Raw genomic sequence first — 24728 nt, 5'->3', positions numbered from 1 at the left:
CAAAGTATTGGAGCTTCAGCTTCAGCATCAGTCCTTTCAAAGAATATTCAGGGTTGATTTCCTTTATGATTGACTGGTTTGATCTCCTTGCTATCCAAGGGATTCTCGAGTTTTCTCCAGCACCACAGTTCAAAAGCATCAATTCTTCAGTGCTCAGCTTTCTTTATGGTCCAACTCTCACATCTGTACAGGACTACTGGAAAAACCATAGCTTTGACTATCTGGACCATTGTTGACAGAGTGATGTCTCTGCTTTTTAATACATGAACATAATTGAGGGCATATGTGGAGTTTCCTTTCCTGACAAGATTTATTTTTAAGCTTTATCCGATGTGTGTCATCAATGGTGGTTTGCCAAATAGTCAAGCGTAACCATTTTTCGAGTTAGCACAACTTAGTTTACCAAAGCTCCCCCCTTTTTTCTTTTCCTGATCTAAATGGCAGAGTGTTGGCTGTACTGTTAGTCTTGCTTGCTCTATGGGGCTTCTTAGATCAGCCTTGGGAGGATTTTGGAAAGTGAGTGAAGAGAATTTTGCAGGACTCTGTCAAAATATACTTTCCTATCTCCAACTGTTTTGGCTTCAAAATAAAGCTTTTTGTATATTTATGGAAAGAAAGGGAGGTCTGTTCTGGAATTATTTATTCCTGTTATAGTAAAGCTAGAAAAAAAAGATGTTTTAATTTCTGAAGAAATTTTTCTTTGAAAAATACATTTTGGAATCCATTCCTGTGTTTGCTTTTAACTTTTTTTTTTCCCTGCTTTTTACTTAGCAATGTATTCAAATGGTAACATCTAACATCTTCATCTTTAAAAGGAAATCTGTAGCAAAGTAAAAAAAAAAAAAAGTAACTCATGCTGTATCTCAAAATGTCTCACATGCTTTTAATGCCTTCAATGGACCTTCTCCATAGAGATGCATAACTTCCTTTATTCTAATATAGAAGCAGAAAATATTTAATGTAAGAAAAAACTTAAAAAAAATCACTTGTGATCCTAACAGCCAGGAATTATCTTCTGATCCATTCCATCATATCTGAGAACACTGTGTATGTTTAATAATTCATGACATCTGCTTCTGAAGGGCTGACATCTCAGGATTCCTTGATGAATCCTGGGATTCAATGGCCTCATCCCGGGAAAGTAATCAACAAACAATTGGTTCCATATAAATGTAGATATGGTCACTGTATCTTAAATTGTCCTTTAAGGTTGATCTTGGCCTTCAGGGTCTTCTGGACTAATGGGGGAGAGAGGCAAGGAAGCAGATGAGTGGTTTGGGGGATGTGAGGGTTGAGCAGGCTTGGGGCACAGAAAGTGAAAGTGTTAGTTCACTCAGTCCTGTCTGACTCTTTGGGAACCCATGAACTGTGGCCCGCCAGGCTCCTCTGTCCATGGCATTCCCCGGGCAAGAATACTGGACTGGGTTGCCATTTCCTCCTCCAGAGGATCTTCCTGACCCAGGAATCGAACCCTGGCTTCCCACATTGTAAGCAGATTCTTTACCATCTGAGCCACTTGGGAAGCTTGAGGGCATCAGAGAAACAACCCAAATGCAGGACTGGCTGAGGGAAGTGTGCCTAGGAGACAGCAGCACAGGAAAGGCCTGTTTGTGGCGCTAAAATAGTCCATCCAGTGTGATCATAATGTATATTTTTCATTTTTCTTTTTACTGAGTTATATAGTTTACATACGGGCTTCCCCGGTAGCTCAGATGGTAAAGAATCCACATGCAGTGTAGGAGACCCAGGTTCGATCCCTGGGTCGGGAAGATCCCCTGTAGAAGGAAATGGCCATCTTCTCCAGTATTCTTGCCTGGAGAATTCCATGGACACACAGTTTATATACAGTGAGGTGCACATTCAAAAATACTGCTGTTTATACACTCACTAACAGTGAATGAAAGGTGTGTCTCATTACCCCTTAGTAGCACAGATGCTCACAGTTTCTTTTTTTGTTCCTTGTTTATTGAATAGCAAGGAATTTTCATTCATTCGGATATAATGTGTATTTATTTATTTACATTTTGTTACTTTATCGAACACATATTTGGGAGCACTGAGCTCAATTCAGATGCTTAGCAATGTTTGTCTGATATTGTTGATCACCTTCACAGGTATAAATTATGCCATGATTATTCATCTCTGTCCAGGCAAATGTTTTGTCAAATGGTGGTGACAGTTTTAGTCTTTGAATATGGTTGTAAGAGGCAGGAAAGAATTTTCAAGTCATAACAAAACAGAATAAAATTGAATGAACTCTAAATACCATCCTTTTGAGAGGTGCCAGTTGTCAGAAGAATAGCTATGGTACTTAAGGAAGTACCATAAAGTCGAAAGTCCGATAGTGATACCTAACATCCCTACTTTGCATTTTATAAAATGTTTTCCTATTTATTGTTTCACACCTATGATGGGAGAAATCTAAAGAACATGTAGATTCACATTTATATTACTCATTGTGAATAATGCATTGTGGTGTAGAGAATACAACTGAATTGATCATTTTAAGCCTGAATCCTGGAAAACATATTTTTAAAACAAATTTTTATATTATATTGGAGTATAGCTGACTAACAATTAGCTGTAATAGTTTCAGGTTCACAGCAGAGCGACTCAGCCATATATGTATATACATGCATCCATCCTCCCCCAAACTCCCCTCCCATCCAGGCTGCCACATGATACTGAGCAGAGTTCTCTGTGCTCTACAGTAAGCCTTTGTTGGTTATTCATTTTAAATACAGCAGTGTGTGCATGTCCATCCCAAACTCCCTAACTCTCCCTTCCCCACATCCTTCCCTCTGGCAACGAAGAGCTCCATCTTTAAGTCTGTGAGTTTCTTTCTCTGGATTGTAAGAAACTGAAATCTATTAATCACCAATCAGAGTTCCTTTGACAGCAAAGGAAATCAACCCTGAATATTCATTGGGAGTATTGATGCTGAAGCTGAAGCTCCAAGACTTTGGCTACCTGATGCAAAGAGACAAGTCATTGGAAAAGACCCTGATGCTGAGAAAGATTGAGGGCAGGAGGAGAAGGGGTCGATGGAGGATGAGATGGTTGGATGGCATCACCAACTCGATGGATATGAGTTTGAGCAAACTCCAGGAGATGGTGGAAGACAGGAAAATCTGGCATGCTACAGTCCGTGGAGTTGCAAGGAGTTGGACACGACTTAGCGACTGAACAGCAATAAATCACAAAATGTTACCTTTTTTAGCACACGAGTGGGGATTAATTCTGGAAGTCTGACTCTGCAAGCATTGGTCTTAGTGAGATGATGACGCTGCCGAAGTCATGACAAAGATGGAAACTCTTAGGGACTGAGGCGGCTGCCTGCTTGTGCCAAGGCATTCAGACCTGTGCTCCTTTGAAATCTGTGCTCAGGTACTTGGAAGCACTGGCTTGCCCTGGCCTGGTGGCCTCCATGCCCCATAAGGTATGGAAATGAAGCCTGGGAAAGCTGGGAGATCAGATTAAAAGCTGCAGATAATTAGCTGGGATGCCCACATACCTGAGAAGCTTGGTGAAGCCTGACCACTCATCAGTTTCTTTGCAGTGGCTTATGCTTTCTTAAGAGTAGCTGATAGCCACTGCAATATGTGTAAATAGCTTTGTCCTTTGTTTTGTGTGTGTGTGTTTTTTTTTTAATTAGTAGACTTTCTTTTGTAGCAAAGTTTTAGATTTGGAGAAAAATTGAGTGGAAAGTATGAGTTCCCATATACCCCCACATAAGAGTTGTTGTTTTTTTTTTCCATCAAACTTGGGTTAATTTTAATCTTTTTTTTTTAATTGAAATCATAAAGTGACTGAGATAGTGTGGTTTTAATAGTTTCCAAGACCTTCCCTCTGACAAGTAGGTAACTGTTGAGAATTGTCGGTCTTATAATTTAAAAATTTTTGTTTTCTCTACTATTTTATGACATGTAATCAGAAGATATTTATCTTTGTGCTTCATGTGCTAAAAGCACGAGAAAGCCCATGAAATAACTGTTTCTTAGGTTTCCACTGAGGTGGCGACCATTTAGGATCATTTACAACCTCGAAGCAGACTCTGGGACCAGGCGAGGAGCGGGACTGCCCAGAGGTCAGCCCGGCATGTAAGAAACAGCAGCAGGAGGAGAGCCCGCCTCTGAGCTGTGGGTCTCCAGTCACGTCATGCAGAAGCCTCCTTTCACTCTCAAACCCTAACATTTGTGCTCCGATTCTGTATTTTGTGAAGCCATCAGGCCTTGCCAGGGCTTAGTAAGAGCCTGACAGAACTAGGGCTGGGGGAAAGACAGGACTTAATCATCCCCTCTGAACTGCTGGCCTGCCCTCCACACTGCTTTGTGGGCTGCTCCAGACTTGGTTCCTGTTATTTTGGTTCAGTCGCTCAGTCATATCCGATTCTTTGCCACCCCATGGACTGCAACACGCCAGGCTTCCCTGTCCTCCACTATCTCCCAGAGTTTGCTCAAACTTGTGTCTGTTGAGTCGGTGATACCATCCAACCATCTCATCCTCTGTCATCCCCTTATCCTCCTGCCTTCAGTCTTTCCCAGCATCAGGGTCTTTCCCAATTTCTAAACAAGAGTTGATTCCTAATCATGCTGTATTTAGAAATCTCCATTTCTCCCCCAAAACTTGAGTCTTTGTATCATTCATTTTTCTCTCCCTAGTTTCACATCTTCTTTTCTCTTGTGGTAAAACATACATAACATAAAATTACCATTTTAACCATTTCTAGGTTCACTGGCATTCACATTGTTGTGTAACCATCACCACTATCTACCTCTGGAACTTTTTCATCTTGGCTAACTGAAACTCTGTCCTCATTAAACACTAACTCCCCATCCTTCCTCCCCTCCGCAGCCCCAGTTTTCCACAGTTCTAATTTTCATCTCCATGAGTTTGATTATTCTCCACAACTCGTGTGAGTGGAATCACACAGTACATGTCCTTTTGTGTCCAGTTGACTTCATTTAACATAATGTCCTCCAGTTTTAGACATGTTGTAGCATGTATCAGAATTTCGTTCCCTTTTTAGGCTCAGTAATATTCCACTGTATCCCAGAGCTTGTTTAGCCATTTATTTTATTTCTGTTAAAATTTTATGTATTATTTATTTATTTATGGCTGTGAAGGGTCTTCACTGCTCTGTGGGCAACTCTCCAGCTGCAGTTTGCAGGCCCTTCACCACGGTGGCCTTCCTTGTTCTGGAGCACAGGCTGTAGGGTGTGTGGGCTTAATAGTTGTTGCACCTGGACTCCAGAGCACAGGCTCAGTAGTTGTGGCACATCGGCTTAGTTGCTCCGTGTGGCATGTGGAATCTTCCCAGAGCAGGGATCGAACCCATGTCCCCTGCATTGGCAGGCAGACTCTTCAATGAGCCGGGGAAGCCCCTGTTTAGCCATTTAGCCATGATTTTTGGAGAAACCGCCACATTGTTTTCCGTAACGGCTACATCAATTTACATTCCCACCATATTATTTTAAGTAAACAAAAGCCTTCCTGTATAAAACATTTATTTAGCTGTTTTTAAGTGTAATGGTTTGTCAGGTCGACGCCTGAGAAATTCTAGATGTTCCGTGAAGTTAGAGAGGTTCCTAAAGAAAGATGGGAATCTTCAAATAGGATGTGGACTAAGGTTCCACGTACTGAGTGAAATCTTGCAGAAACAAAAAATGCTTTCTAATCTCTCTAGGGCTGATACTATAAGCTATTCAGCTAGATTTAGTGACCAGAGGAAAGAAGCACATAGTCATTGTGTCCAGGGGCTGTAAATGTGTAACTCAAAGGTTAATGTTTAATGGACCCGGTCAGGTGCAGATTCACACGGTTTCTCTAGACCATGTTGCCAGTTGGATTTGTGAGGCTTAATGATTAGGGGCCCCTTTTACTTTTAGGGAGCGATGGGACTGTTTTCTCATGATGAGGGCTGAGAAGAGGGCTGTGGGGCCATCTGCTTCTAACTTGCTGAATCTCCTGGGCTCCATAGGTCAGTGGGAGGACCGGGAGAGGAAGTGAAAGGAAGTGTTCAAGTCTTTTCAGCCAGAAATTCTCTGGGACTGAGGACAGAAGAGGGGAGTGGTGGCTTTGAGGCCACATGGGGGAGACTTGTCCTGTCTTGCTGAGGTGTCTGGCCAAAGCTGGAAAACCTTGCTGGGTCTCCACGTTTTCTTTCTCACTCACATTAAGACTCTCACTCTTTGAGACTCACTGGCTTTTTCTCTAATTTAGTCTTGGTCTTTGCTGTGTCACCACCAGCATCTCTCACGACTTCCTGGCACCAGCATTCAATTCCATCTTCTTCTCATCCCTGGTGACCCGGTAACTCCCTGGTTCAGGGTCCTCAAATGGTCAAGAAGTCTGAACGTTCTGCAAAGAGCCCTGTCCTGCCTGCTCCCCTCCCATCTCAACACTCAAGCCAGCTGGGCCTCTCGTTGTTTCCCCGCCCCGTGCTCTGGCCCTGCAGGGTCCCAGCTTCCTGTCCCCCAGCAGCTTTCTCTCCTCCCCTAGATGTCTCCCTCTCTTTCCGGAGATCCTTCAGAGAAACCTTCCCTGACCCTACCGCTTCTCCAGACTAGGGCACCCCCCAGACATCCCGATCACCTCTGTCGTCCTTCCGGGACCCTGGCCCACCTGTCTGCCCATCAGGGCATCCCGGCCACACTGATGACTGTGTCCCGCACTTCAGCGCTGTCTTCATGGCCCCTGACACAGTCCTTTTACTAATACGGAGCAGACGTTCGATCAGTGTCTACAGAATGAGTCTCCAGTGGAAGAAGCATCCTTTGGGTGTTGGAAGCATCCTTTGCTCTCAGCCTCCTGTGTCCCAGGGAGGGTGTTGGTGGCGGGGGGTGGGGACATCTCTGACAGCAGCAGCTCTGCCTTCCCACCCCTTCCCGGGAGAGGGGCTGTTGTTTTGCTAACAGGGAGTCGAGCTGACCCGTCCCTCTGGACTCCATCTGGCTCTGCTCTTCTCCACCTGGGCAGGCTGTTCTCAGGAGGCCCAGTCCTGACCCCGGGACAAGGCCACCAAGCGGGCGGGCATGTGTCTCTTAGCCTGTGACGCCAGAAGCTGAGTGTCAGACCGGCCTCTGCAGCCACCTTCTAGGCCACCACCTCCAGCTCTGCTTTTTCCTGGATCATCCCTGACTTCCTCCAGTCTCCATGACAGATTCCCGAGCCTCCTTCCATGGTTGGGAGGGAAGGAGGAACTGATATTGACCGCCCACTCTGTTCCAACATGAACAAGTGGCACTGCGTCTGGGGGAGAAAGTCCAGTGTAATTTCGAAGGCTGGGATATTCCTGGGTGAAAACCTGTGTCCCCAGGTGATGGGTGGTCAGGAGTCTGGGGACAGGAAAGGTGCTTTTTAGGTTTCTTAGGTCCTAGAAGGGCTGGTACCTGCATTTTCCACATGGGTTTATCTCATTCTTGGGCTCAGCTGTCACCCCGCACCTCTAGGTGGGGAAAAGTAGTGAAAATCTCCACAAACAGCCTTTGGGGACCTTCCTGGCTGTGCTTTTGAGGTTGTTCCAGTTCATCTCCCACAAAACTTAGTCAGATCTTCCCAGAATGCTTGGAGAAATTAAATGCTAGGAGCATTTCTACAGAGAGATCCATGAGACAGGGAATGGAGACCAGCCTGTACTTCCAGTTTTGTTTCTTCATGGGGCTCAACACATATCCTTGGAAATGATCCCCTGAGTCATCCTGAGATGGAACCAGGGACTCGTGAACCCTGGGACTCCTCACCCGTGGGCTCTTTTAGAAAGAGCTTTCCTAGTTGATGAAAAACAGAACTTCTCCTGCAGGGGGATTTAATTATCCCTTTCCCATCCCCAGGTAACTGGTCCCGGTTCCCTTTTAATTCTGCAGTGGGCCCCTCTCTCTGCCCTTCCTTCCTTGCTCATCAGCTTTCTCACCCCGGCTTTTCCTGCGTGCATGTGGACAATCTGAACTTGGTGCCAGAATGAGTCAACCTTGATTTTTCTGAGACAGGAAGCTTAAGAATTTTCAGAAAAGAAACCTATTTGATCTACATTTGCCAGTACAAGTAGCTAGTCCCTCCTCGCCTCCATAAAGAGAAGAAACAAGAAGAAAAGAAAGATGGGGAAAGACAGTGGATTCTGACCTGTTTACCCTGCACTTCTAATGACAGCAGCAAATTTAAAGAGCAACAAGCCTCTTTTATTTCACACTTCTTTTCTCATTCATGAAGCTAAGTCCTTTTGTCTGTTCATTTTGGGTACCGGTCCTAAAATGAGATGATAACAGTATAACAGTCATTATCATCAAATAGAAATGATATTTTAAGATCACTGTCCATTAGAGATTTACCTAAAATGTGAATCCTGTGGATCCTACACACCAAGTAAAGGTCCAAGACCCAAACTTCTCTCATTCTGCCAAGTGTCTGATGCTGTTTCACGTCATTATCAATTGATAAGCTACTTTGGGATACATACTCTGTAAAACCAGAAGGGAATCATAGCTGTGTTAGTAATTAGCCTTCTAGTAAATAATTGCTTCTTTATTCTTGAGTAATAAATATTAGCTCAAATGATCACTCTGAATTTTATTTTCTAATAATATCCAAAGAAATAAACTTTTACAAAGCACAGATTCACCAATTTTATAAGAATAGTTGAGCAGTCATAATATTCAGTCACTCAGTTGCTCAGTCGTGGCCAACTCTTTTGCAACTCCATGGACTATAGCCTGCCAGGCTTCTCTGTCCTTGGAATTCTCTAGGCAAGAATACTGGAGTGGGTTGCCATTTCCTTCTCCAGGGGATCTTCCCGACTCAAAGATTGAACCCGTGTGCCCTGCATTGGCCAGTGGATTCTTTACCACTGTGCCACCAGGGAAGCCCCAGTTGAATAATATGATTTCTCAAATAGACTGAACTATCTCTTTTCTAAAATGTAATTTGACTGCAAAACTAAATCTCTTTTGGACTTCCCTGGTGGTCCAGTGGTTAAGAATGCATGCGGCAATGAAGACCCAGTGCAGCCAAAAATAAATAAAATGAATGAAAATTTACAAAACAAACAAAAAACTTAAAAAAAAAAAATCTAAATCTCTTTTGCCTATGAAAAGGTCATTCCCACTGGATAAAAGAAAACAATCCTCCATCCACTGTTTCACTATGGCCTGGGAGGCAGGTACGTGCCTGTGGGCAGAATTTCCAGCCAGGGTCCCGTATGGCATCTGGGCCCCTGCAGTTACACAGCTGAGCTTTCCGGGGAGCAGAGACACTTGGCCTCCCCAGCACATGTGAAGCTGAGCCCTGATGTTGGAGAATTAGGCTCCATGTATTGTTCTTATCTCTGCGCCTGAGGTTGATTTAATACATTAAAGATTGAGGCCCACATGAAAGTTCCTGTCTGGATTCCTGTGTCGAAAGTGGTGTTGGGTGTGCATGCACTTTATTTATGTGGCACTGTTTATGTGCATTCCAGCGATCATTAACAAAGGCCACTCGGTGGAAAACCCTGATGAAAGTGGATTTGAAAGTGGCTGTATCAGCTACAGGTTTTGGCAAGACCTCAGTGATGCTGAATGTAGTGAAAGCCCTGTGTCATCAATTTGTGTTCAGCCAACCTTATATGGAGAGACAAGGCAGTTCAGTCAACCATGCTAAAGCAGCCACAGAAATATCATGGATTTCATTTGGGCAAAGGTTCTATATCTTAACAAAGAAGCCCTCACTGTTTTTTTTTTATATTAGGTGCTAAGACCTGTTTGTCAGCGCACAACGGGTGAATTAGACAAGCTTGTGTTCATTTGCTTAGGGCTGCTGTAGCCCATACAGAAGACCTGGGGGTTTAAACAGCAGAAATGTGTTAGCACAAACACATGAAAAGATGCTCAACATCACTCATTATCAGAGAAATGCAAATAAAAACCCCAATGAGGTACCATTACACGCCAGTCAGGATGGCTGCTATCCAAAAGTCTACAAGCAATGAATGCTGGAGAGGGTGTGGAGAAAAGGGAACCCTCTTACACTGTTGGTGGGAATGCAAACTAATACAGCCACTATGGAGAACAGTGTGGAGATTCCTTAAAAAACTGGAAATAGAACTGCCATATGACCTAGCAATCCCACTCCTGGGCATATACACCGAGGAAACCAGATCTGAAAGAGACACGTATACCCCAGTGTTCATCGCAGCACTGTTTATAATAGCCAGGACATGGAAGCAACCTAGATGCCCATCAGCAGATGAATGGATAAGGAAGCTGTGGTACATATACACCATGGAATATTACTCAGCCATTAAAAAGAATTCATTTGAATCAGTTCTAATGAGATGGATGAAACTGGAGCCCATTATAAAGAGTGAAGTAAGCCAGAAAGATAAAGACCATTACAGCATACTAACACATATATATGGAATTTAAAAAGATGGTAACAATAACCCTATATGCAAAACAGAAAAAGAGACACAGATGTACAGAACAGACTTCAGGACTTCTTTGGGGGAAGGTGAGGGTGGGATGTTCTGAGAGAACAGCATTGAAACAAGTATACTCTGAAGGGTGAAACAGATCACCAGCCCAGGTTGGATGCATGAGACAAGTGCTCAGGGCTGGTGCACTGGGAAGACCCAGAGGGATGGGATGGAGAGGGAGGTGGGAGGGGGGATCGGGATGGGGAACACATGTAAATCCATGGCTGATTCATGTCAATGTATGGCAAAAACCACTACAGTATTGTAAAGTAATTTGCCTCCAACTAATAAAAATAAATGGAAAAAAAAAAAAAAAGAAATGTGTTAGAGTTCTGGGAACTGGAAGTTCAAGATCAAGGTGCTGGTAGGGTCAATTCCGTCTGAGACCTCTGCTCTTGGCTTGCAGATGGCCATCTTTTCACTGTGTCCTTACCGGGTTGACCCTCCATCTGTGTGTATAGGTCCTAATCTTCTTTTCTTAAAACGACACCAGTCAGACAGGACTATGACCTCCTTGACCTTGATTGACTCTTTAAATACCTCTATCTGGATACAGTCCCCTTCTGAGGTACTAGGGGTTAGGACTTCAGCATTTGGATTTGGGGGAGACATTTCTGCCAGTAATGTGATTTAACATATTGCATCTAGATGCTTCATAGCCCCTTCTTCTGCTTTTGCAGATTTCCATCTCATAATCCCTTTTTTGGTTTGTTTCCCAGTCTCCAGTTTGGGAAACTACTCAGAGATTGTGAAAACAATGCCCAGCATCATAGCTGAAGGCCTTGATCAAGATACTTAAACGATTTGTCCTAAAGCTTTCCCACTATGGTTGTTCTTACACTGGCTATCATTTTGTGACACGTGAATGACCTCTCTGTCTAAAAGCCAACAAGAGTTTGATGAAAGTACAAGAAAATGGTATTGAAACGATTGCTGCTGGTTGAGGTCAGAGATTTGGAAAACTGGATTGGTGTTCACATGTTGCTCAGCTCAGGGTTTCATTCTGTTCCTTGCAATCTGTAGAAGTGTGGTTTACATTTTAGTACCTGTGAGATCCTGGGAAGATGATTTAATCTTTCTGTGCCTCAGTTTTCTTATCTGTAAAGTAGCGGGAGTAATAGTACATATTTCGTGAGAAGAATGCAGTTAGAAAGGTTTGAAGTGCTAGTAATTCTAATAAAGCACTTAACTTGTCCTTAGCCACAGCAAGTACTGTGGCTCAGCAGGTAAAGAATCTGCCTACAATACAGGAGACACAGGAGCCTCAGGTTTGGTTCCTGGGTCAGGAAACCCCCCTGGAGAAGGGAATGGCAACCCACTCCAGTATTCTTGCCTGGAGAATTTCATGGACAGAGGAGCCTGACAGGCTACAGTCCACGGGTCTCAAAGAGTCGGACACAACTGAGCGACTGAGCAAACAAAATGTAGTAAATAAAAAAAATATATAAATGATAAATATATGAATTACAAAACTGGGGAAAGGTTTTTTAAAAAAAAAAAACTCCCCCCAAAACAAAGCCATGTAATTATGTTCATAGGAGAATCTTCTGGAGATGTTTATGCTCCAACAGAATAGCCTTTACCTTATTTTAATTATTGTACATTTAAATTGATGAAGATGGTTCTAGATTTTTAAACATGGACATTCAGTTCTGGATACAAGCAGTTCCTGATTTTCCTCATTACTGAAATCCAATAACATTGTTTTGCTTTTAATGTGCTTTAGAAATAGGGGATGTGCTTTATTGGAGGGCGTTTCTTGTAGGTGAACAAAGTTATTATAATGAGATAGAACTGTCCTTCCCAGGGAATAGTTCAGTAGATGAAAATAAAATATTTTGGTTTATGGTGGGTTAATTGTGAGGAATTGTGTTCCTGGAATTGGTGAGGGCTAAGATGGGGAGAGACTTAAGACAAAAAACAAAAAACCAACAAGCCCAGAGGTCACATAGTTGGACTTATCCTGTATGTAGCCTTTTCAGACTGGCTTCTTGCACTTAGCAATATGCATTTAAGATTTCTCCATGTATTTTTGTGGCATGAGAGCTCAATTTTAAAAATTATTATTACTGAATAATATTTTGTTGTATGGACATCACACTTCCTTAATCCATTCACCTGTGGAAGTTTTCAACTCCTTTGGGTAAATACCAAGGAGCATGATTGTTAGATTGTATGGTTAGATCATATTTAATTTTGTAAGAAATCACCAAACTATCTTCTGAAGTAGCTGCAGCATTTTGCATTTCCACTAGCTCTGAACGAGAGTTCCTGTCGCTCCACAACCTCACCAGCATTTCGTGTTGTTGGTGTTCTGGATTTTAACCGTTGTGATAGGTATGTAGTGAGTTGACTTTTTTTTTCTCATCTCCAAATCAGTGTATGAGAAATACATCACTACTATTAATGAAATATAATGCAACTATGACCATTAAGAATCCTGCTGGAGAAGGACACTGGAAACAAGAAAACAGGCCCTTATGCTAATATTAACATTACTGGGACTTCCCAAGTGGTCCAGTGGTTAAGACTCCATGCTGCCATGCAGAGGGCACATGTTCCACGCCTGGTGGGGGAACTAGAGCCCACATGGTACATAGCACACCCAAATTATAAAAAAAAATTACACTGCTAATAACAATAATAATAATACAGATTCATTTGTGAATAGTTTGAGTATATTTTGAAAACAAATGCCGCCAGAAAAACATTTACAAGATACATCTCTTTTATGAGCAGTTATCTTCAAAAGCAGTAAAAGACACTGGAAGTCATCATATGGCAGTGCTCTCAAGAGGCACTTTAATTTCTGAGCACTAGTTACTGGTTATTGATTGAGACTTTTCAATGGCTTTGTTCCAGGTCTTCCAGGTCGCTTATGTCATCATCAAGGCAGCGAATGCCCCTCGGCCTGGAAACTGGATCTTGGAACGTTCTGTGGATGGTGTAGAATTCAGCCCCTGGCAGTACTATGCTGTCAGTGACACGGAATGTTTGACTCATTACAACATCACTCCGAGACGGGGGCCGCCCACCTACAGGGCAGATGATGAAGTCATCTGCACCTCCTATTACTCCAGGCTGGTGCCGCTTGAACACGGAGAGGTAAGGCGCCCCCTACCGGCCGGGAGGTCTGTTTTTCCCCACCTCCAATGACAGCATAGCTCTGCTAGGAGCCAAAGATCACAGAGATCTTTAACTCTTGAGATGCTGGAGCTGGGGTATCATTGCCTGGTGTCTACTGATGCTTCATGTTGCCCCGGACACATGTTACTTTATTGATTTCTTCCCTTCAAGGAGGTCCCTCAACTTCATTCTGCTGTATTTAATAATTCATCAGGATCCTCCCTGGAGGATCCTTCCCATGACACCAGGGCAGCAACATTTGTTGATAGAGCTCCTGGTTTTGTCCAGGAAGTTCTCCCTCTCCCTGAGGGTGTTGTGGGTTGGATATGGTTGATGAAGTGTTCCAGTTCTGTGCTCTACATGCCCGGACTGCACACACATCATTAAATCAGAGTGTGATCAAAAATTAGCCGTGCCTTGATAGCATGCCTTAATAAGCTAAAACCACAAAAACCCTCAAAAAAGTGCATTTTCACACAGGAACTCAGCAGCAAGCCCTGCATTGTTTCAAGAGCGGAGATGAGTTGAGAGAGTGGGAGTTACAAAGTTCCCAGGCACCTTTTCTCACTCTCCTCAGTCTGTCCTTGACATTTAGACTCTGGTTCACAGATGCCTGTGGATCCATGTTAAAATGCTCTCATCACGCTGGGAGAAGTGTTCTTGTTTAAAGGTTTCCTGAAATCCCGGAGACACTAGAATGAATGACTTTAATAAACTGAACTTGGGCTGTGATCATTGCTGTACACAAGTGTCAATGAATATTAGATTCCTGTAAGAACCTAGTTATTTGGTTTGATTTTAGATAATATCTGTAAAGATTATGCCCTGAATTTGAACCATCAGAGTTATAATTTTTTTTGCATGCTTAAAATGGATATTTCTTTATTTTAATGTTTTATCTTTAGATTCACACGTCGTTAATCAATGGCAGACCAAGCTCTGACGATCTTTCACCCAAATTGCTGGATTTCACTTCTGCACGATACATCCGCCTGCGTTTACAGCGCATCCGAACCCTCAACGCCGATCTTATGACCCTCAGCCACCGGGACCCTAAAGACCTGGATCCTATTGTCACCAGACGAGTAAGTCTAGCAGGGCTCCTGACCTCTGGGAAAACTTTATGTCATTTAAGGGAAATAGACATTCCCTCCCTGGTTGGCCTTTTTTCTTATTTTTGTTGGTGACATTAAATACCACCTTTAAATGATGTAGTTCTGATGTGGTGTCCTCAGGCCCCCTTGTCTCCACTCATCCGACGACATCATCTTGCAGCCGATGTAGTGGCCATTTCTTCATTCTTATCTGGCTCCACGACTGACCAAGCAAGTGAGAGTTGTTGGGTTTTGGGTTTTTTGTTTTGTTTTGTTTTGTTTCACTTAAAAGTTTCAACTTTGAGATACGTGTATGGTAAATGTACAAGGTTCATAGGGACAGACATTTTCAAACCCCTTGGATAAAGTAGGAGTGGAACGATCAAGTTACAGGATAGCTGTATGTTTAATTTTGGGGAATTTGCTGAGACATCAAAAGCAGCTATACCATTCTGCAGCAGTGTGTGAGAGCTTGGATACACCACACATGTCCATACTGGGGTGCTGGTCACTGTCACCTCAGCCGTGCCGAAGTGCATGGAGGAACGTCTTCTTGAGTATTAATTTGTGTCTCCCTGAGAATTATGTTGAATGTGTGCTTATTTGTATCTGATCACATTTTTATCCATCTGGGTTACCTGTCTCTTTATTCCTGAGTTATAAATATCTTTATATATCTTGTGTACAAGGCCTTTGTCAGATGTGTCTCTACTGAAAATCCATTCTCTGTCCTCTGTCTCTTGCTTATCCACTTTCTTAACTATGACTTCCAATGAATAGAAATTTTAATTTTGATAAAATGCAGTTTATCATTTTTTCCTCAGAATTAATCTTTCTATTCCTCTCTGAAAAATACTTGTTTACCTCAAGTTTACAAAAATATTATCTGACGCTTTTTTGTAATAGTTTTATAGTTTTAGTTTTCATACCTATTATCCATTCTTGTTCATTTTTTATTTGGTGTGAGGTAGAAGCTCTTTATTCTCCATGTGCACGAACAATTGTTCCACATGACTTGTTGAAAATATATACATTCTTTTTTTCTTTAAATTATTTTTGTGGCCTATTGAAAATTACTTGACCTTATTATTGTGGATGCATTTCTGGACACTGTACTGGTCTAATGGTCTGTTTGTCTATCCTTATGCCAATAAAGGTCTTTCTCCATTACTGTAGAAAGTTTTGAAGTCAGGTACTGTAACAGTCCACTTCAGTTCTTTTCCAGGATTGATTAGGCTATTCCAAGTTCATTGTGTTTCGTTATGAGTTTTAGAATCAGTTTGTAAATTTCCGTCCAAAAAGAAAGGAAAAAAGAAAGCCTGCTGAGACCTTCATTGGGAGTTCATTGATTCCACAGATCAACTTAGAAGGAATTTTAGAAAACATTTTGACAGTATTGGATCATCCAGTTCACATATGTGCTATATGTCTCCTCTTATGTCAGACTTCTTTCACTCCTTTTGGCATTGATCTATTGTTTATCGTCCATCTTTTGTTCAGTTTATCTTTAAGTATTTCTTGTTTTTGAATGTTAGTGTTAATGGCTTGCTTTCTAAAATTTGTTTTCCATTTGTTCATTCTAGTATACAGAAGGTTAATTCATTTTTGTTCATTGAGATATTGCCCAATTTACAAATTCTTGTAGCTTTTGATAGATTTTCTATGTACACAATCATGTTATCTACAAATAATGACAGTTCAGTCTTACTATGCCCTCTATTTGCCTTTGACTTCCTTTTTCTTGCATTATTGAACTGACTGGCACCGTATGGGCTACTAAAATGTTGACTAGAAATTGTGAGAGCCGATTTTAGGAGGAAAGTGCTTAACCTTCCACTGTTAGATCCAGGTTTTCCATAGACTCACCTTCATTAGGCTGAAGAAGCTTGCTTCTGCTTATGGTTTGCTGAGTTTTTTGAATGATGGTATTGCCTACTTTAAAATGCTTTTTCTGCATCTAATGAAAGGATCTTAGGTTTTCTCCTTTATTCTGTTAATATGGTGATTTACATTTATTGATGTTTATATGTTAAATTAACTCTGCACCCCTGGGATAAGTCCTATTTGGTCATGAGTTATCCTTTTTATATAGTGAAAAAGTGAAAGTCGCTCAGTCATGTATGACTCTTTGCAACCCCATGGACTATACAGTCCATGGAATTCTCTAGGCAAGAATACTGGAGTGGGTAGTTTATAAAGGGATATATTCAATTTAGGAATATTGTTAGAGTTTTCAGTAGCCTAGGTTTTGAATATGACTGCCTCAGTTTATGATGCAGCCAAGTTGAGAAATTCTTTTTCAATTCTTTTGGTTTCTATGGATGAGCTAATTTGAACATTATTTACTTTAATTGAACATAAATATTTTATTTATATTTATTTATGCATGAAATATTCTTTAAAAGGTATCTGTGTGTTTTTGATTACCAATAGCAACTGAGATATTTGTTTGCATGTCAACATTTTCTTTGCACTGAAATAGAAGAGGTTTTATTTTATTTTATTTTTTTGTAACTTTCTTTTTCCTTAGTATTACTATTCAATAAAAGACATTTCTGTTGGAGGAATGTGTATCTGTTATGGCCATGCTAGTAGCTGCCCATGGGATGAAGCTACAAAGGTGAGTAGTAGTATTTCACATCTTATTAAAACCTTAGAAGTTGTAGCTATAATGTTGAAAGTTATAAAATCATGCCACAAAAAGAGAACTTTTTAGATAATTTAACTGGTTTAATTTTTTAAAGACAATTTAATTTTGCTTTGGTTGAAGAATACGTTTTAAATAAATCTTTCTAGGAATTTTTTTTGTTGCAAAAAAAGATATAATATTTGCCATTTTAACCTTAAACTATAAAATAGTGTCCAACGCAGTGGCCCTTTGAATTTTAAAGCTCTTTTCTATAAGATAGTAAGTGAAAATCATGTGCAGTTAGGAATTATGCTTATGTTTTTAAGAGTCCCCTTCTCTTTCCTTTCTGTGGTGCTAAATCAAGATAAAACAAAGTTTTCCTGTTTTAGCATCATATTAAGTGAAGAAGAGGACATTCTCCTTTCTTCTTCTCTTAAAAAACTTACATGGAATTGCTTTTTATTTTTTCCCAATCTTTGTTATAATTTAACTCCTGAATAGGATTATTCTCTTATTAATGCTGAAAAATATAGAGATGAACATCCAGAAAGTTATTCAGGGACTTCTCTGGTGGTCCAGTGGGTAAGATTCTGTGCTCCCAATGTAGGGGGCCCAGGTTTGATCCCTAGTCAGGGAACTAGATACTGAATTCTACAATTAAGAACTGATGCAACCAAAATAAATATATATGTATATTTTTTTTTTTGAAAAAATGAAAGTTCCTTATAGGAGCTTCCAAACCTTTCAAGTCAACATATCTCTTTTAAAAAGTTTTTGTTAGTTAACCCATGTTAGTTTATTTTCTTTCTTCTCAATTCTGCATGTAACCAGTTTCTATGTTTATTTTTATCTTTAAAAATGAAATACCAATTTGCTTATATGTCACTATATATCCTCAACTGCAAACCCTTGCTATGTATTTGACTGTGATGAATTTTTCTTGAAATAAACTTAAGAAAAGCATGCAGGTCAATTTTCAGATCCAGTTTTATGTTCCTTGTCATCTAGAAATTCCAGTGTCAGTGTGAACATAACACGTGTGGGGACAGATGCAATCGATGCTGCCCTGGGTACCACCAGCAGCCTTGGAGACCTGGCACTGTTTCTTCCGGGAACACGTGTGAAGGTGAGGCCGCTCAGAGGTGCAGGGATGTGAAGTCTTCCCCCTTCATCTGCTTCAGCTTACAGTGACTTCATATTTATAGTGTGTAATGGTTTGGAAAAGACCCTGATGCTGGGAAAGCTTGAGGGCAGGAGGAGAAGAGGGTGACAGAGGATGAGACAGTTGAATTGTATCACCGACTCAATGGACATGAGCAAACCCAGGGAGATGGTGAAGGACAGGGCCGTTGGACATGTTGCAGTCTGGGGGGGTCGCAAAAAGTCAGACACGACTTAGCAACTGAATAACAATAAAGTGGTTTCCTTAGTTATTCAAGTAATTCCCAAAGCTGCAGACTACTGTCATAAGACATCAAGGATTGAGACCTAATATATCGTAATGATTTACTATTTATCTATGATTGCCCTTCCCGTGTATTCATTTATTCTTTACTAATTTGGATTTACATTTTAAATAGGCAATATATTCACAAGGTTCCAATATCTACAGTATATAAAAGCATATTTGTATATTTCTATCTCCACCCTTCCCACTTTGTATTATGTCCCGGTAGGTTCTTCCTGAAATGTTTATGCAAGTAAAGCATGTTAACACGTTCCTATACCTTTACACAGTTTGTGCATAGAATCTAATGTGATGTACATGTCAATCTGTGCATTGCTTTTATATTTAACAATATATCTTAAAGAAAATTCCATATTTTAATTTCCATATTAATTTCCATTTAATTTCCATATTAATAGTATGAAATGCTGCTTTAAAAACAGTTGCACTGGGGAATTTCCCTGCTGGTCTAGTGGAAAAGACTGTGCACTCCCAATGCTGGGGGCTCAGGTTCAAACCCCAGTCAGGAAACTAGATCCCACATGCCACAACTAAGACCTGCTGCATCCAAATTAATCAATTAATTAAAAAAAATAGTTTCATTGAACTCCATTGTGTGGATTTAACATTATCAAAACATCTACCTACCTGTAGTATTTTGCTTGCTGTCAGAGATGGTTAGATAAGCATCACCGGTTCAATGGACAGTTTGAGCAAACCCCGGGAGATAGTGACGGGCAGAGTAGCCTGGCGTGTTGCAGTCTGTGTGGGTCACAGAGTCACATAGGACTTAGTGACTGAACAACAACAGCAAGTCTTCTTTTAACACAAGCAGTGGTACAGTGATTCACCTGACAAGTGAGCAGGTGCTTCTGCAGAATGTGATCCCAGGAAAGAGGTTGATGGGTCCAGTGGGTGTGCAAACTTATAATTCAGATAGCTATTCCCCAACGCCTCCAGAAGGTGGCCCATGTCCTACTAAAATGACTTACTCTATAGTTTTAATTTATAGTCAGCTCGCCTGGTTGCTCATCTGGTAAAGAATCTGCCTGCAATGCAGGAGACACCGATTCGATTCCTGGGTTGGGAAGATCCACTGGAGAAGGGACAGGCTACTCACTCCAGTATTCTTGGACTTCCCTGGTAGCTCAGTTGGTAAAGAATCCTCCAGCAATGCCAGAGACCTGGGTTCAATCCCTGGCTTGGGAATATCCCCTGGAGAAGGGAAAGGCCACTCACTCCACTATTCTGGCCTGGAGAATTCCATGGACTGTATAGTCCATAGGGTTGCAAAGAGTCGAACACAACTGAGTGACTTTCACTTTCATCAAAATTTACTCAAGGAGGGAAGGCTTGTGTTTATCTAGACCATGGCATCTATATTAACCAAGATTTGAAAATATTTTCCTAGAATGCAACTGCCACAATAAAGCCAAAGACTGTTACTATGATGAAGATGTGGCCAATCAGAGGAGAAGCCTGAATATTGCTGGACAGTTCAGAGGAGGAGGGGTTTGCATCGGCTGCCTGCAGAACACCATGGGTGTCAACTGTGAAACCTGTGTGGATGGATATTACAGATCCCATGGGGTAAGAGTGCCTTGGCTGTCGCCCAACTTTGTGGCAGGAAAGAGCCTCAGACCACCACACACAACCCCAGCGCTGGAGACATTTCCTTCTATAACATTTGACTGTATTCTTTATTTGACTGAATATTTATTGGGGAGTCTTTTATAAGCCAAGCAATTGAAGGCATACAAAGATGAAAAAGAAACCATTTGTTTTCGAAGAACTTAAAATTTGATTGGGGAGACAGATGTGCCCAACAGTTAACTATAAAATCAATCACTAGTTGAAGGGTTGAAATAGAGTTACAGGCAACCAGCTATAAAGATAAGGAAGGTTTTTTTTGAGTCCTGACCATTTCTCACTTGTTTTGTTTTCTGGTTCAGAATCCCTTTATTGGAATGCTAGTAAGGGTTACATGCATATAATTATAAGGATTCCGGTTCTTAGGACCTTTCTTAGATTTTTTTTTTTTTTTTTTTTTTTTAGGACCTTTCTTAGATTTTGACTCATGATTTTTCTTCTGTCCTTCTGCTGACAGTTGCCCTGAGAATACCTGCCACTTAATCTTTGTTTTTTTAGCTTGTAGTGTTCTTCAGTATAGATATCCTGCTCTATTGTCTTCTTTTCTGGCTCAGAGTAGGGTGTTTGCCCACTGCTACTTAACTTGAATTCAGAGCCCCCTGGCTGCATCCTCTCAGAGTTTTATGATACTCAGTGTTCACGTGGAGGGTCAGCCAGTAACTGAAGCAGCTGTCTCCTGCTCAAAGGAAGTGCTCACTTCTCAGTTGACATGTAGCTGACATAGGAATCCCGTGGTGGCTGGGTTATAGGAGATGCTTCTAGATAACTCCAGGTCACAGCAGAGCTAGGGGGCCTGGGAGCTGTGATAATAGGAAAGGAGGACTCTTTGCTAATGATGCCAACAGTTGTCACCATCAAAAGGATGTTTGGTATTTTCTGGCTTGACCTACACACCCTGGGTACACAAAATCATGGTGATAGTCACATCTGGGATGAAAAGTCAACACTTTGTCATTGATGTTATTGTCAATGTTAATGCTAAGATTGCTGTTATTTCTAGCAAGATAATCTAGGACAACCTCTGCCTTTCAGGTGTCTCCTTATGAGGACAACCCTTGTCGCCCCTGTGACTGTGACCCTCTGGGGTCCCTCAGTTCTGTCTGTATTAAGGATGACCTTCACTCTGACTTACACAGAGGTACTTGGTTCATTTCTGTGCTTGTAATCAATGTGTGTGTGTGTGTGTGTGTGTAAGATTTGCACCTAGCAAGACTGTTACCATTGTGTAATAATTTGGTGATGATTCTCTATTGATGTTTTGCTCATCAGATATTTATGAAGCACCTTACCACTATGTGCCAGGCAGTTTTTTAGGACCTGGGAACATGTATATATAGTTGAACAGATAACCAAGGTCTCTGCTCACAGGCAGACACTAAATGAACAAGTCCATGAACAATATAAAGAAAGGTCTTGGTGCCCTGGGCATAAAGCAAAATTACCAATCGTGATAGATTTGAGGAAGGGAGGGGTGGAGATGGTGATGTCAAGGTGATGAAATGACATTTGAGAGGTTAATTGAGCTTTTGATGAAAGAAACAATGAGGCTCTGTTTCAAGTCATATGTGGAACAGTAAATATCAATCACTGCATTTAGCTCTCAGAAGACAGGCAGAGGCTTAAGCATACATCCTCCTACAACACAAGCAAATCCTCCAGGTAACCTTGTAAATGTCAATGTTCTTTCCATTTCCAAAACTGGCAAATGGACACCCAAATGCCAGAGTGCCCTGAATAGGTTGTATCTGCTCAGAGACCCCTGCGACCGCCTCCGGTGCTCAGTCGCTGGCAATGGAAGTGGATATTGATCAGCAGAGAAGGATGTGCTCACTGTGGGCCTGCTGGTTGGGGGGATGGTGAATTACAGGAACTAGTGATTCTAACCTGCAACCCACGATAAGATGATGCTGATGATGACAGTTACCTTTGATTGGATTCACTGAAAAATATACATCATTTTAATTTTTAATCATAGCAAGTAAAAATTATTTTACCCACTCTATAGGCAAGGAAACTGTAGCTCAGAGCATTTGAGAAACTTGGCCAAGAGTCTGCAACTTTTGAAGCTGGTATTAAAAGCAAAAGACAATGCTCATCACCCTCCACCACTGGCTTCTGCACTTTTTTTTTTTTTTAAAGAATTTTCTGATATAATTGACTTGCATACAGTACATCCATTTAAAGTGTACAGTCCGTTGTTTCAGGATATTCATGGGTACAGCCATCACCGCAATCCAATATTGGAATATTTCTATCACCCTGTAAAGAAGCCCCCTACCCATTGGCAGTTTCACTGCCTGTTTTCCTTCACCCCTTCCCCACCCCTGCCCCAGCTCTAGGCAACCACTGAGCTACTTTCTTTCTAAAGGTTTGCTTATTCTGACCATTTCATAAAAATAAAACATAGAATATGTGGTCTTTAGTGACTGGCTGCTTTCACTGACCATACTATTTTCAAGTTTCATCCCTATTGTAGCAGGTGTCAGCATACGTTTATTTTTTCTTGCTGTATAATACTCCATTGTATGTGTGTTTAACTTATTCATTCATCAGTAGATGGATATTTAAGTTGTTTTGACTTTTTGGCTGTTGTGAATAATGCTGCTATGAGCCTTTGTGTATAAGTTTTGGGGAAGACATTGTTTCCATTTTTCTTGGTTAGCTACTTCAGAGTAGCATCTCTAGATCTTATGACTACTCTATGCTTAGCCTTTCAAGGAGGAACTGAATGGTTTTCAAAAGCTACTGAATCATTTTACAGTTACATGTGTTTTCCACCTTTTCTTTCTTTAAACCAGGGGTTGTCAACTATGTTCTATGGGCCATAACTTGCACCACTGTCTTTATAAAGAAAGTTTTATTGGAACAGAGCTGTTTCCATCTGTTAATGTATCCTCTGTGGCTGCTTTCAAGCCATATGGGCTGAATTGAATAGTTGCAACAGAGACTGGCCAAAAAGCCTACAATATGTACTCCCTGGCCTTTTACAGAAATAGTTGGCTGACCCCTGCTTTAAACCCCTTTTACTTTCCTGTTGGATCATTTTGCCACTTTCTTTGCAGGGAAGTGGCCAGGTCAGTGTCCATGCAAGGAAGGTTATGCGGGAGAAAAATGTGATCGCTGCCAATTCGGCTATAAGGGTTACCCGGAGTGTGTGTCCTGTGACTGCAACCCAGCTGGCAGCGTGAATGAGGAACCCTGCTCTGAGTCTTGTCTCTGTAAGGTACGTATGACAGAAAATAATCTTCAGCATTCATTTACAAGATGAACAATTATAAAGTCCTCTTCAGATTTTAAAATACTTGAAAGATTGACAAACATAGAAGATTTAAGACAAAACGATACAAAAAAGCCATTGCAATATAACAACCAAGCTCTAGATCCTTAGCCTCAGACTTGAGTACAAAATCAGATGATAATATTTCAGACTATCGGGAAATTGTGACATTATGAGGCTTTGCATTTGTCTTTTTGTTTACCTATGTCTCTGGGTTGCCAGACATGTTTCCTGCTAATGTCATGTTTGTTATTGTTGTTCAGTCGTTCAGTCGTGTTTGACCCTTTGTGACCCCATGCGGCACATCAGGCTTCCCTGTCCTCCACTATCTCCTGGAGTTTGCCCAAATTCGTGTCTGTCGAGTCAGTGGTGCTACCTAACCATCTCATCCTCTGCCACCCTCTTCTCCTTTTGCCTTCAGTCTTTCCCAGCATCAGGGTCTCTTCCAATGAGATGGCTCTTCACGTCAGCTGGCCAAAGTATTGGAGCTTCAGCTTCAGCATCAGCCCTTCCAATGAATATTCAGAGTTGATTTCCTTTAGGATGGACTGGTTGGATCTCCTTGCAGTCCAAGACACTCTCAAGCGTCTTCTCCAGCACCATGTGTCATGTTTATGTCATTTTATTCTGTCCATCTGTTGGTTTCAAAAGCTAATTTTTTGCTTCACTTGCAGGAAAATGTTGAGGGGAGTCACTGTGATCGCTGCAAGCCAGGATTCTATAACTTGGAGGAAAGGAACCCCCAGGGCTGCTCTGAGTGCTTCTGCTTCGGCGTCTCTGACGTTTGTGAAAGCCTCTCCTGGCCCGTCAGTCAGGTGGGGGCACCTTCCGAAAGCTGGGAGGTGGGAGTGTGGCAGGTGGCACGGAGATGATGAGGACAGGCAGGGGGCCCTAGCTGTTTGGGGAACAGAGAGTCTGTGGGGTTGGTTTCTAGAGGGACAGCTTGCTGGTTGGAGCTTAGGGCTCTTCCCTGACCTCCCTTCTCCTTCCTTGCTAGCGCCTGGGGAAGAGGGACTCTGGTCAATACTTGAGAAGGGCTAAGTGTTCCTGTGGGTGGT

The 24728-nt window shown here is 41.6% G+C and overlaps 1 protein-coding gene across 1 annotated transcript in view; it reads left to right on the top strand.

Annotated features, from left to right (window-relative positions):
• The window catches only part of LAMA1 (laminin subunit alpha 1), a 122760-nt gene that overhangs the window by 28372 nt on the left and 69660 nt on the right, over positions 1-24728 (top strand). Inside the window, exons 4-11 of the mRNA XM_043444404.1 lie at positions 13310-13552; positions 14479-14658; positions 17198-17287; positions 18305-18422; positions 20155-20333; positions 21426-21531; positions 23456-23616; positions 24345-24485. Of these exons, the coding sequence (XP_043300339.1) occupies positions 13310-13552; positions 14479-14658; positions 17198-17287; positions 18305-18422; positions 20155-20333; positions 21426-21531; positions 23456-23616; positions 24345-24485 (1218 nt within the window). The remainder of the gene's footprint in view (positions 1-13309; positions 13553-14478; positions 14659-17197; positions 17288-18304; positions 18423-20154; positions 20334-21425; positions 21532-23455; positions 23617-24344; positions 24486-24728) is intronic.

Source organism: Cervus canadensis, chromosome 23 (genome assembly GCF_019320065.1).
Source record: "Cervus canadensis isolate Bull #8, Minnesota chromosome 23, ASM1932006v1, whole genome shotgun sequence".
NCBI classification, from domain to species: Eukaryota; Metazoa; Chordata; class Mammalia; order Artiodactyla; family Cervidae; genus Cervus; species Cervus canadensis.
The sequence above is the reverse complement of the archived record's forward strand: the minus strand, read 5'-3'. Positions and strand labels throughout refer to the sequence as shown.